The sequence below is a fragment of the Brienomyrus brachyistius genome, unplaced genomic scaffold (assembly GCF_023856365.1).
Source record: "Brienomyrus brachyistius isolate T26 unplaced genomic scaffold, BBRACH_0.4 scaffold86, whole genome shotgun sequence".
NCBI lineage: Eukaryota > Metazoa > Chordata > Actinopteri > Osteoglossiformes > Mormyridae > Brienomyrus > Brienomyrus brachyistius.
This window is the reverse complement of record NW_026042361.1, coordinates 110,555-124,431: the sequence shown is the minus strand read 5'-3', so window position 1 is coordinate 124,431 and position 13,877 is coordinate 110,555. Positions and strand designations below refer to the sequence as shown.

Sequence of the window (13,877 nt, the reverse complement as noted above, 5' to 3'; positions counted from 1 at the left end):
GGAAGCAGGCAGGCAAACAGGGATTTATTGGGATGATCGGGAGCAGGAAACATCGGACATCAACTAACATCAATGACAGACAATGAACTAAGGCAAAACAGGGACTGAAATAGACAAGACAGAGCAAAACAACAAGGTACAGCTGGGTACGATCAGGGAAGCACACGTGGATAATCAGGGGGGCGTGGCACACATGAGGATCGTACGAGCTGGGTGTGACACCCCCTCCCCAATTCTCTATTATTCCTGCTAACAAGTTATTGATCTGGTCAGACTTCTTCTTTCGTAGTCCACCACCATAAACCATAAGCATCGGAATCTTTTTTGCCTTCTATAACTGGATCGCCTGCTCCTGCCCTGCCGTTGTCGAGGGTCCCTTTGGCTCCAACCATGCGGTTGCCTGCTACCCCTGTGGCTTCCACCTCTCGCCCGCTGGGGATCCCTCGGGCTCCCCGTTTTCCCCCGTCCTCTGCTTTCCTGCCTCCTGTTTTTGTGTCCCCTCTGTCTACTCCTCATCCCTCCATTCCTTTGTTTGCTCCTGGTCCTTTTGTTCCTCCTGTTGGTGTTCCCCCGGTGTCTCCGTTCTTGGTTCCCCTGTGCCTGTCTGCATTCCCGGTGGTTTGTCAGTGGTTGTCCTGCTTCTTGTCCCTGTATCTGTTCTGTGTGTCTGTTCTGTTCCCGGTTCCTCATTGATGTTTTGCTTTTAGGTCTTGTCGGTTCCCGGTCTCATCCTTTCGCTCCCCTGGGGCGCGCCCGGTGTGCGAGCTTTTGGGGCGGAAGAGGTAATGTCATGCTCAGTTCATCCTGCCCTCTCATCCACCATGCCCCCTCGTTAACCTCGTGTGGATTCCCCGTGTTCACCAGCTGTTTCCTGTTGCTAATAAATCTTTGAGGTACAATATTTCCCCTCGACTAAAGCGGTATCTTTCTAAAAGAATTTCCTTCGGGAGCAATAAAGGATCTTGCAGATTGCACAAAACCCTCCCTATGTGAAATTCTCTTCATATAATTTGCACACCGATATTAATTAGTCGCTCATTCATGAATTGCGCGGCCATGACTGAACGGATTTCCATGCACGGACACTGATTAAGTGTGTGAACTAATTCTTGTTTACGTAAAGCATACTTGCTCCGAGCAGGTTTGAGGATTTGGATGTGCTGCTATGACAACACATCCAGCAAGAGTTTCGAAAAACCGACAGATTCAGGATCATGCCAAATCGTCAACAATTACATCCCGCTAAACGAGTAATCCACGTATGAAAAATACTGCCTTTGTCTGCTCCTGACTTGTATGCTTTTCTTTTAAGGTTGGGTGCTTTGACAGTGGTCTGCCAGAGTCAACTGACTAGGTGAGGGTGGCCTGTTCCCTTTGTTTAAAGTGATTTTGTGTGCTGTGCCACTGGGTATGGAGTTTGGTGTACAGTGTTTTGATTATGGGGTGTGGGGTGGTAGACGTGCTTAGTGGAGGAGGGTTGTACTCTGAGGAAACATGTGGTCTATGAGTGCTCAGTTTAATGAACTTTGCCACTTTTATTAAAGAGTTTTTTTGTGGTACATTACCAGTTAAACGTTTTTGCACACACAGATTTTCTACACTTGCATGTTACTCACTTAACATTACTAAAAATACACTCAGTATTCTTCGCTAACAAAAAAATATACAGTATGTTCACCATTTGAGTACCTTTGCAGGTACTCAACATCGAAGTTACTTTCTCTAGCAGTTATAACAGCAGAGGAAATTCTAGGTATTCTTTCTGTAAGGGACATTAAATAATGGCAAGAAATAGTTCACTTCTACAATTAAAGAACAACCTAGACTTTGAATATGCCATCACCACACAACCAGAGGGGGATTAAGGTGGTCATGGGCCCCTAGGCTACCTTTTCTGCGGGCCCCCCTGTACTTATGTTCTACCAGTTTCACTGAGGCAAAAATCACTGCATCCTTACAGAGCAACAACTAAACACCAAATACTCACGTAAGGCAGCATCCTTAAACAGCAGCAACTGAACCACCAAATACTCACATAAATCAGGTGCCATAAGATATGCTATACAGCAGCACAAAATAACAGCAAATGCAGTAATGCAACAGCAGTTATGAATACATATTCCTAAATTTAGAAGTTTTTCTTCCTTGTTTTTCTGACAGAGAAGTCCTTTATAAGACTGTTAAAATCCAATTCACAAAGAATATCACTTTCAATGGACATTAGAGACAGGTGATTCAGTCTGCTTTGGTTCATTGTGGATCTTTTAACAAGTCCCAGTTTTGAAAAAGAGCGCTTCGCGATGGCATTGGTTACAAGCAAAATCATAAACAGTTGCAATGCTATATCAACATTTGGAAACATTGGCCGTAGTTTCCTTTGTCTTATAAGCTGCAGCAGTGACCTTGCTGAGGTGTCCTGGATTTCTTTAATAAATTCTCTGAATTGTCCAATTTCATCCACAAAATCTGCTTCCAGATCATCTGCGTATTTCTTCTGGAGATTGGCCGCTCCCATATGAAGATCTTGTAAGGGGATGGATGGAAAATTGTTCATCCATCCAAAAGTTTGATGAATGTTTTTGTAGGAGTGATACCTCCGATCCAGTTCTGCGATGAGTCGATCAGTTACAACAATAAAAACTGTTGCTTTGAACTTGTCATGGCTCGATTGCTCACAGTCCAGTTCCGTTGATTCGTCTGCTTGTTTTTTCCTATTCTTGTGCCTCTGCGTGTCCAGTTTGTAATTTTGGGACACAGTTGAAGACATGTTAATTGCTTCAATCTCAATTTTTTCAAAATCATCCTGGAGGCTGGCCACATAACCCCTCAATAAGCTGACCCAATTAACAGCATTACATAAAACCAGTCCCACTGCCTGTAGAGCAGTACTAGTGTCACTAGCTTCATCTTGAGTCATAAGATTTTTGTTGGATTCTGCACTCAATTTAAGCAACAACTCTTGAATTTATCGCATAGTTTTTGTGTTGTGCTTTCGTTGCTAGTGCGTGTGCCAACCATCTAGTATCAGAGAGATTTTTAAAAGTCTCTACCCTGTGGTTGTCATTAGGTTCTAAACCCACTGTAATTGTCTGCCAATGAGAGGCAGATCTGGAAGAAAAAATAAAAAGTGTCTGTATGAAATTAAAAAAATCTTCTGTCTCTAGGCAGCAGTTAACACTATTAAGCCCCACTAAATTGAAAGTGCGTGCAGTGCATGGTACCCATTCAACCAGCGTAGGGTCTGACTGTGGGTCCAAGGATTTCATTTCGATACCTAATGGAAGTCAAGGTGCAGTTGTCTAGCCTGTAGAGGTCTGTGTCTCCCTCCATGGATATGCCTCCCCAGACTATCACTGAGCTACCACTAAACCGGAAAAATTGAACAATGTTACTGGCAGCGTGACGTTCTCCATGGCTTCTCCAGACCCTTTCACGTCTGTCACATGTCCTCAGGGTGAACCTGCTCTCATCTATGAAAAGCACTGGGCACCAGTGGCAGACCTGCCAATTCTGATATTCTATGGCAAATGCCAATCCAGCTCCATAGTCCCAGGCAGTGAGCACAGGGCCCACTATAGGATGTTCGAGTCATCAGGCCACCCTCATGAAGTCTGTTTCTGATTATTTGGTCAGAGACGTTCACACCAGCGGCCTGCTGGAGGTCATTCATAGGGCTCTGGCAGTGCTCATCCTGTTCCTCCTTGCACAAAGGAGTAAATATCAGTCCTGCTGGTTGGTTAAGGACCTTCTAAAGCAGCGTCTAGCCCTCCTAGAGTAACTGCCTGTCTCCTGGAATCTCCTTCATGCCCTTGAGACTATGCTGGTAGACACAGCAAACCTTCTGGCAATGGCATGTATTGAGGCACCACCTTGGAGGAGATGGACTACCTGTGCAACCTCTGTAGGGTCCAGGTATCGCTTCTATGACACTGACTGTAGGCAAATGCAAAACAGCAAAGATGAGGAAGGAAAAGTGTCAGTGGCCCCCACCTGTTAAACCATTCCTGTTTTGGGGGTTGTCTAATTGTTGCCCTGCAAGAGCACCTGTTAATTTCTTTAACACCAAAGCAGCTGAACCTGATTAACAACCCCCTCTGCTACTTAAATGACCAGATCAATATCCCAGAAGTTTAATTGAATTGATGCTATACTCTTATTAAAAAGTGTTTGACGACTTTTTGTAAAGGTTCACTTGCTTTTGAGTAATATTGTAATACAAAATATTTCCATACAGAAGAAGACAAATGCGCCACGTGGTGTATTAGTGAGGTCAATAGCAAGGACGAGAATAATTATGATTGTCTGTAAGAGTGCATGTAGAGCTCAAGTAAAATCAACCGCGTTTTTTTTTTTTTTTTAAACATATATTAGATGAAAAGGAATTGTTAAGCAATAGCAAAAAGTCTATATTTTTCTCCCGATGTATTGCTTTTTTCCCCTGTGCATTTAACTATCAAGAAGGTAATTTGACGTTTTCGTGATTATAATTATAGCAAGCTAAAAAATTCGTAGTTATTAATTATACAATGCACATTTGTTTGAAAATTAAAATTTCTAAATATTCCTTTCTGATTTAACGGGCTAATACGTATTTTAGGTCTAGTCTTAACGCTTGATTTACGTAATTTATCTCCTGATAAATATTTGCATATGTCAATTTTTGTAGAGCCCAGTTGGTTCAAGCAATTAACCTAAGATCCTGGAGTATAAGCCTACTATAGGAAATGTTAGGCTGTGCACTAGTGAATGTGTGCAATTCTAAAAATTTCCCTGTAATTAGTGTGGGAACTGCTACATTTCCGTGTCTCCGTAAATTGGGTCTAGAGACACCACTCATATATATAACTCATAATAACTCATACATTGTGAATAGCCATTGTTTTCCTGTGGCTTCTTCATTTTAATGAAGAGAAACTTAAAACGATACAGGCGACGAATTCTCTCTTGGAAATATATATTTTAGAAATTCAGAAAGGCATATGTAGATCAAATTTTCATTTATGGGTAAACCCTTATTAAATTTATTTCACAAGTTTTGTTTGCGTAATTTATAAACATTTTAACTTTGACCAAATATGACTTACGTGTCTTTTACTGGATAATAATATTACGGTAAACAGTAATCATTGCCCAATTAGGTAGTTTTCCTTTTTTATTATTCCGCAGCTCCGATTTTTGCCATGCCCATAAAAGGATCAGATAATATTCAACTCAGTATTTGTTTTGCTAGTGACCGATACTAGCAAGACTGAATTACTCAGCAGCCGGTCTAAACCATGTGCTTACAGGAAGAGGAGGGTTTATTGAATGTACCTTCGGCAAAAAGAATAAGAATCGCTCGGAAAATTCCATATTACTATTCATAGCCGTTATAAACGTTGGATTTATCGTTTTAACAAATACAACAGATGTGTATTATGTTTTCTTATTGGTAATACTTCTTCACAACATTTTACAAACCCCTGGTGACTTTTGCGCCTTCCCTTGTAAACCTTCACTAGCTCACCTGTCCAGCTAATTTGCATACAAAAGTTAAGCTGAAATGGAGGGTTTACCTGTGTCATAGTGTCAAAATATACGTAAACTAAACTAAAGGTCAATTTCCATTTTATTTTGTTGGAAAGTATCATAACTTGTATTGCTAACTATATCAAGTTATATAGTGGATTATATTCTTTAAAAGTTTAACTATGTTTCTGACGTCGAGTGTCGTCGTCGTTTTTTTAATTGGTAAGTGTTTCTTTTTCGTTTACATGCTTATTGTAGTATTATAGTTTTTTAAGTAGAGACATGTTCAGAATGTAAAGTTTGATTTGTTATATATTTATTACTTTTTGAAGTATTAATAAGCACCTTTCTGGTTTAACCTAGCAGAATTGCTCTTAGGCCTACAACCAGGAAGGGGATTTTCAGTATAGGGTATTACGTGTTGTATTTGTGCATTATAAGTGCTTGTCTTTTAAAACTCATTAAAGTATATGAATATAAATGTGTTCTGTTTGGTGGTGGATTTCGTAAACATGAAGCGTAGGCTTGTTGGAGCAGGTCTTTGCGATTACGAATGAGTCATGGCAATGTGAATTTTGTAAGCGGACTCCATTCTTTTAGTGCTACTCTGTGATTGAAAGTTTCACAAAACATATCCAGGCAGACTTTCTTTGGCTACTTGTATTGACGATAACGCTAGCGGTATCCCGCTACCTCAGCTCCCTTTTTAAGAGGCTTGTATACATATGTCCATGAACAGCTATAATGCTGTCGTTTACATGGCAAAAATACCTGTATGTGGTGAACATAGCACAAGAAGATTATACAGGTCTCTATCTATCTGTCTATCTTTCTATGTGTGTATGTGTGTATCTATCTGTATATGTGTGTATAAAAACATTTGGTTTCGTTTTAGCCGAGGCAGATTTTACAAGTTTATACTGACGAATATGTCATTGAAATAATACAGTAAGTCCTCGGATCAACGCCTGAGTTAAGGACAACTCGTAGGTTACTTATGAACAGACACATGAAGCCTGTTACATTTAAAAATTCGGGTTCAATACAATGGCTCGTAACAACGAACGCACGCATTACTTTGTGACGCTCATGAAGAGATTACGCGCCTTCAGCGGTTATTAACCTTTAATGTTTAATCCTTTAATAATTTTCCTGTTTTTCTAAACTGCTTTAAGAACTGTATTTTTTTTAAAGTACTATATAGCTACACATACGTACAGATTCATTCTCTCTCCCTCTTCAGTACAATATCTTGTGGTTACTTTTATTATTGTGTTATTACCTATCGTACTCAGTAGAAGCTGAAATGTATGTGGCACAATAATAATAATAATAATAATAATAATAAAAACATGACTTGACCATGGGTAGGAACAGAATAGTTTTTTGGAAAAACATAAAAAAATTAAGTAGCATTGAGGAAATGTGTTGTACAGTAAATGAATTGGACTCGTGTGCTGTCTCCATTTAAACTTATCTGTGCACAAAAGGTCAAGAGTCACAGATCACAGATCTAGCATAAGTTGGATAACCCTGTCCATGTTTGGGGATAAAAGCACCTGGGTTGTTCTTGGTTGCAAAAGGGGCAAGGGGTGTGGCTAACTTGATTCTAATATTCTATTTATGTTAAATAGTTAAAATAATTACCCTTTACCCACAAAATACCAATAACCCTCGAATTGGTTTTGTTTTTCCCTTAGGCTCTGCCATGGCCATCACTGTCCAGTGTCCCACCAAGAAATACGTAGTTATCCTGTTCCAACCAGTTACACTTACCTGCAACTACCAGACATCATCCATTCAGCCACCAGTGGTGACCTGGAAGTACAAGTCATTTTGTCGAGATCCCATCCAGGCAGCGCTGAATCCCAGCAGTGCTGACAATGCTCTGGCCCAGGCGAACCCTAATTACAATCCAAACATCGAATGTTCCGATAGCACACGGACTGTTCGTATTGTTGCTTCCAAACAGGGCAGCACCGTCAGCCTTGGAGATTATTATCGGGCCCGCCAAATCAGCATCATCAACAGTGAGCACAGAGGCCATTTAAATTGTCATTCTCTGGTTTGGTAGTTGGGGTGAAGAGTATACAATTTAATGGATAATTCCATATTGAGGAACCCTGACTGTCCCTAGTAATTCTGTCTAAGCACTTCTTAGAAGATGACATAATTCAAGGATCTCCTGATAAGTGCTTGATTTTATTGAAATTAATGGATTTGTGCTCAAAACAAAATTAGCTGTATGCATCATTGATGCATAGTCTTTCGACATTAATGTTGAATTCAGCTATACTCTGACCTTCCATCCTTATCCTGTCTTCAGATGCAGACCTAAGCATAGCACTGACGGCTTGGGGTGATAGTGGCGTCTATATCTGCTCTGTAGTCTCCTCTCAGGACCTTACAGGAAACAGTGAAGACTATACCGAGCTTATAGTTCTGGGTGAGTTGTTAATAGCATGTGTGTGATCCCTCACCCTCTACTAAACGCCCCATTTTAGCTGTGGCTCCATTACAGTTTAGGCCAGGTTTTTTTTTTAGAAGAGCTCACCTATTTAAGATCTGGTTTACTTGTATCAGAAGTCAAAGGGTTTTTTTGTATTGTAGATGTTTCCGTCTCATTTAAGTTTCTCTGTGAAGGACCTTAGATGTAGATTGAGAACAATGGTAAAGCGGACAAGTTAAGTAAGGAACCTTATTCAATGTTTGTCTTTCTTTCGCAGAGAGAAAGTCTAATACTACAGACCTCCTGCCTGGCATTGACTTACTGGTCATGGAAGGTACTTAACTTGCCCCTTAACCAGAGCTCCTGAATCCTTATGCGAAGGGGTTTTTCAGATGTGTGCCCCCTCACAGGGTCCTTCACAAGAGAAACTTACTTTGAGATATTAATATATTAGAAAGCTAAATGCAAAGTTTGAGTCTTTTTTTTTAAGCAATGGAGGCACAGTAAAAATGTAACTTTTTCATAACTATCAAGATTCAATGGCAATTTTTTTCTGTCCATGAAAATAGGTATTCGGTAAGTACATTTGCTCTGTTTAAAATGGTTGTCTTCTATGCGGTGGCCAAGTGTTGTATGACAGTGAGCATGACCAGTTCTTGCCACATTCACAAAAATTTGCCTGATGTCAGACAAACCAGCATGTCCCATGTGTCCTATGTTGTATTTACATAACCTGACACTATATATCGGTTATATTGTTTAGCTTTGTCCAGCTTAAGTTTATATTTTGATAACGGTAGCACTGTGAGAGTATACAGTCATAGTAAAATGGGTAAACACGTGGAGGACTGGAAACGGTTTGGCTATGAATCCTAATGCCTGCCATAATGCTGGGTGTGTCGTCCCCTGTTGCTTTCAGACTGGTTGCTGGTGGTATTGGTGGTGTTGGGCTTCCTGTTACTTGTGCTCTTCATTGCGATTTGCTGGTGCCAGTGCTGCCCGCATACATGCTGCTGCTATATCAGCTGCCCCTGCTGTCCTGAGAAGTGCTGCTGTCCCAGGGCTCGTGAGTATGAATCATCTGCCGTGGCCTAAACATAAAGCAGGACTTCAGGCGTGATTCATTTTCAGAGTTTCCTGTTTATGAAATGAATCAATATTTGCCTAAGCCGCTGTGAAATTCAAGCTATTTTATTGTTTAAAAAGGCTCATTTGGAAATGGCTCCATATTGCTTTGCCTGCTAAACATCTCATGGTTCTTCCTTGATCTCATTGGACAGTGTATGAGGCAGGAAAGGCGGTGAAGTCGGGTGTGCCGAGTATGTACGCCCCCACCCTCTATGCCCCTAGTATGTACGCTCAGCCCCCATACGGCAGCATGGTGCCAAACGCCTCTGCCATCCCGATGCTGCCCTTGCCCACTGTCCCACCATTAAACAGTTATGGCCAAGACTTCGATGGAGCCAGTTCAGGTAAGAAACGTTTTAAAAACATTGTCATCCCATTTGAAGGTATCTACTATGCTGTATATCTGCATGGCTTGTATGTGGACAAGTGTCTGTTAGCTAAAACAAATAAATGGGATACGCTCTATGCTCTCTCTGACCACCTCTGAATTGTGTTGGATGGAGTATAAGTCTTGTCTGTCTGTCAGTTAATTTATTGATTGATTTTCAATTTAATTTGTGACAAAAGCAGCTAAATGGGTACATATTGTAGTTTCTCAGTTTTTAAAATTAGTTTTAATATCTGCAGATTGTGAGAAGAGCTGAGGTAAGTCTTTGTGATTAAATACGTTTTCCTTTTTTGCTGTAGTTGGACAAGGCTCCCAGGTGCCTTTACTGCATGATCGGGACATTGGGGGCAGTGGAAGTGAGTAAGATGCCATTGGAATTATGAAGCACAATTCCATCACACACACACACCTGAATTTGGTTTTGCAGTTTTGTTTAACTGTCACTAAGCTTGTTGTTAGCTTGTCTTGGCTAGTTCAATGTTTCTAACCAACACTATTCTTTTGCATAAACAATTTGGTGACTGGGGGGGGCATTGTGGTGCAGTGGTTAGCACTGTTACCTCACACCTCTGGGACCCGGGTTCGAGTCTCCGCCTGGGTTACATGTGTCTGGAGTTTGCATGTTCTCCCCATGTCGTCTTGGGGTTTCCTCCAGGTGCTCCGGTTTCTCCCCCACAGTCCAAAAATATGCTGAGGCCAATTTAGAGTTAATAATTTGCCCGCATGCATGAGTCAATGATGTGTGAGTGTGCCCTGTGATGGGTTGGCCCCCCATCCTGGGTTGTTCCCTGCCTCGTGCTTATTGCTTCCGGAACTCCGGACCCCCAGCAACCCAGTAGGATGAGCGGTTTGGAAAATTGATGGATGGAATTTGGTGACTTTTTAAAAACCATATAAGCAAAAATTGAAAGGGGGTTTGAAAGGGGGGTTTTCAAAATCTTCCTCTGAGGACAGTGTAAACTCGAAAGCCTTGCTTTATATGACAACGGTATATGCCTGCTTTCAGCACGCAGTGGTTACCGCATCCAGGCCAACCCTGATGGAAATGCCACTCGTGTGCTGTACTACATGGAGAGGGAGCTGGCCAACCTGGACCCCACTCGACCTGGCGATAGCTCGGGCAATTACAACCGCTGTCAGTTTATTCATCTCTTGGTTGCTTCTTTTTCGTTTTCGCCTCACTACTGGAATGACAGCACTCGCTTTCAGAGTCTCTGTCGTGAATGTAATTTTACACTTTGCTGTGACCTTTCTGTAAGTGATGGACGGGATGAGCGAGGTCAGCTCGCTGCACGATGACCTGGACTCTCGGAATCGTGGCAGATCACAGCCACCTCACCTGAGCACGGTGCCAGACCAGGACGAGAACATGAGCACTATTAGCAGTGTGTCCCAGTACACCCGGCGCAACCACAGAGGGCCAGGGGGCAGTGATGCACCCTCTGGGGGATACATGGGTGCCCGTGGACGTGCACGCTCTGTCGATTACCTGGATGATGTTGCTCACAGTTACCATGACAACTATTCTCCCCCACGGGATGAAAGAGGAGCTAGAAGAGGCAGAGGAGGGTATATGCAAAATTTCCTATGATTGTTTTCCTATGCACCTATAACGCTGTAGCAAGTACTTCACTGCATGCGAAAACTGGATTGACACATTTATTTTGATATGAAGTTCCTGGCTGAAAGGTGAAAATACCATCTTGTTTTCCTTTCCTTTTCTCATTCAGATTGAATGAAGGAAGCATTTCTAGTGACTACAACCGATATGACCGGAACAGACCTGATTACTCGCGTGATGACGGGCACCAAAGGGGTAGCAGATACGAGGGCAGGCGCAGCCGTAGCAGAGATGACCTGACAGACCTGGAGAGGGAGCGTGGGAGGGGTGACAGAGGTTACTATGACGATAGCTTCCTGACGGAGGCGCTGCAGAGGAAGAAAATGGGTGAGCAGCAACGGGCCCACAACCCAAAAAGCCGTAGCAGAGATGACCTGGTGGAGCTGGAGAGGGAGCGTGGGAGGGGTGACAGGGATCACTATGACGATGGGTTCCTGAAGGAGGCGCTGCAGAGGAAGAAAATGGGTGAGCAACAGCGGGCCCGCAGTCGCGACAGGCTGGACAGTGACAGTGAGCGCTCAGAGCGCTCCGAGCGCAGCAGAGCAGGGCGCGGGCCCCCGCCTTTACCCCTAATGCCACCCTCCTCCTACCCTGACCACCGACATGACGACTTCCCGCCCCCTCCCCCACCCTACAGTGAGGATGAGAGCGTGGCGTCTTCCAAGAAAAGCAACCTGCGAAAGGCGAGTGTGAATCTTAACTGAAAGCGAAGTATTCTCTTAAGCCATTTAGATGTTTATATGAACCTTAATAATGTCCATTGTATACAGCCAGTAAAATGGACATTTGGAATACTTATAACTATACATTGTATGTCTGAACTTTGTATGGAGTATTATTCCGCTAATATTGCTCTTTGCATTTCCTTTTCAGAATGGAGCTGTGAGTCGGGAGAGCTTGGTTGTGTAAAGTGCATTAAGTATGGGAATCTCTTTCTTGAAAAAAATTACAGAATATATCTGTAGCATGTTTTTATTCCATTTTATGAACTGCTACTAGTACTTATTTGTAAAGCTTATGAATACCTCAGGCTTTGTGTGCATATGCTTTCCTAATCAGTCAGTAAAAAAGCTTTAAGCTTGAGTTGATGCAAATTCATCAAACAAATTTAATTGCTTGGAATCCCTGTACATTAAACTGTGTAACCTTGATTCGTTATTTGCATATCAGCCTTTTCAATATGAATAGCTATGTACCTTTTTTTTCATAATAAGTCAACAAGTGCGTTTTTATATGGAGAACTTTTCTGTCTTTTTATCCTAAACATTTTTGTATGTAGCTAACTATGTTAACTTTAACAATATAACTGTCTGTGACATTCTTGCAGGTGGTTGGTTCCTGTGAAATGTTGAAGATGTGCATGTTTTGAATTTGTTTGCTCATCATTGACCTATTTTTGTAAAGTTTTTTTTAATTTTTTTTTCTATCAACCCCTCTCCACCCCATACCTAAATTATAGTATATAAATGATGAAATGATTACAAGTGGATCTTTTTCTTTTTCTTAACCCCCCCTGGCATGGAATTCCCAGTAGCAGAAGGCAGCTGAAGAATGCACAGAATGGTGCTGGAGAGTGGTTTGCCCACACACACGCGCAGATGACAAAATACTGTCGTCATAAGCCAGCATAGCTTATACTGTGTCCAAATGGACAAATGGGATTGAAAGAGTTCTATTGGCAGTCCTTCTCTGTTGATGTCATATATCCCAGTGTTCTCTTTAAAATTCCTTGTCCCCCAGTTGCTGTCATTAACAATGCCTTATTTGTTCATTCAGTTCTATATCATGTCACTCTCTAAATGCTTTATGATTTAGTTATCTCGCTGAAATACCACAATCCAACAGTGAAAGTGAGTTATGGCTGTATTTGTTGCTGTATGGGTTTTATTCAGCCGGCATGTAATATCTTGAAAATGTAAATGTATAATTTTTTAATTTTTTTTTTAATAAATTCATTTTTTAAAATCCCGATACTGATTTGGTGGTCCTGTAACATCCCACAGTGACCATGCGATCATGTGAAGTATTGTATAATTTCATTTACTGCAAATCATCTACACCTGGACACATCTAAACATGATGCATCTAAACTTTTTTTTTTACACATTGCAAACTTCGAATTCAAGAGTATTTTATCGCCACATGACCTAGTTGATATTTGGATTTAAGTGTAGGAGAGGATGCAAAAAAGTTACAGCATGGCAAAATACCATTAGATGCATTATGTGCAGTGTATGTGTGTTGTGAGTTACTGTTAGTAGTGGAAAAATTGTTGGTCTCGGTTCCCCCCTCCCCTGCTGCTAAAGCATGTCTAGCACTCAGTGCAATTTTCTGGTGTGAAGTGACTGAATTGAGAGGTAATTCTCCTATGATCTTTGATGGCTTGGATGTCATTTATTCCAGGTTCCTCTTCATTTATGCGTCCTTGCTTCCATTGCTGATGGTCATGGATGATGTTAAGGAACTTTGAATGATAGCTGTGTAGAACTCAACCTCGAGGTGTTTGATTCTGCACTGCGGTTTCAAACCGGTTTCCTTGTTGTTTGTGATTACTCCAATTAAGAATACTTATACTGAGTTGTCCTGAGGAATCCAGTAAAACTTTGAGACAATGATGGCATTTTGTGTTTCAGATTGCAAGCTGTGATTGAGCAGTAATTTCTGGTAGAGAGATGTCTCTTGGGATGAATAGTCCTAAATACTGCCTTCAGTTAGCCTAAAACAAAATAAGGGAAGTGTACCCTTTAATATGTCATCTTTTTTTGAAGAAGTGCTAGCTGGCC

The 13,877-nt window shown here is 41.5% G+C and overlaps 1 protein-coding gene and 1 long non-coding RNA gene across 5 annotated transcripts; both read left to right on the top strand.

Moving 5' to 3' along the window:
* The first annotated feature begins 11 nt into the window (after positions 1–11).
* Positions 12–2,947, top strand: LOC125727083 (uncharacterized). The gene is made up of 3 exons (XR_007388531.1): positions 12–782; positions 1,313–1,354; positions 2,477–2,947. It is a non-coding gene; the product is annotated as an uncharacterized LOC125727083 (long non-coding RNA).
* A 2,562-nt stretch (positions 2,948–5,509) lies between these two features.
* Positions 5,510–13,065, top strand: LOC125727085 (lipolysis-stimulated lipoprotein receptor-like). Of its 4 annotated transcripts, XM_049003736.1 has the most exons (12): positions 5,510–5,730; positions 7,209–7,538; positions 7,835–7,954; positions 8,235–8,291; positions 8,877–9,023; positions 9,238–9,429; positions 9,773–9,829; positions 10,480–10,608; positions 10,733–11,042; positions 11,204–11,777; positions 11,968–12,013; positions 12,422–13,065. In XM_049003736.1, the coding sequence occupies exons 1-11, from the start codon at positions 5,691–5,693 to the stop codon at positions 12,001–12,003; spliced, it is 1,992 nt and encodes a 663-aa protein (XP_048859693.1). In that variant the 5' UTR covers positions 5,510–5,690; the 3' UTR covers positions 12,004–12,013; positions 12,422–13,065. The 4 variants fall into 4 exon arrangements, with proteins under 4 accessions (XP_048859693.1, XP_048859692.1, XP_048859694.1 ...); XM_049003735.1 differs by having other exon boundaries at positions 11,968–13,065; XM_049003737.1 differs by lacking the exon at positions 8,235–8,291 and having other exon boundaries at positions 11,968–13,065.
* Positions 13,066–13,877: the final 812 nt, after the last annotated feature.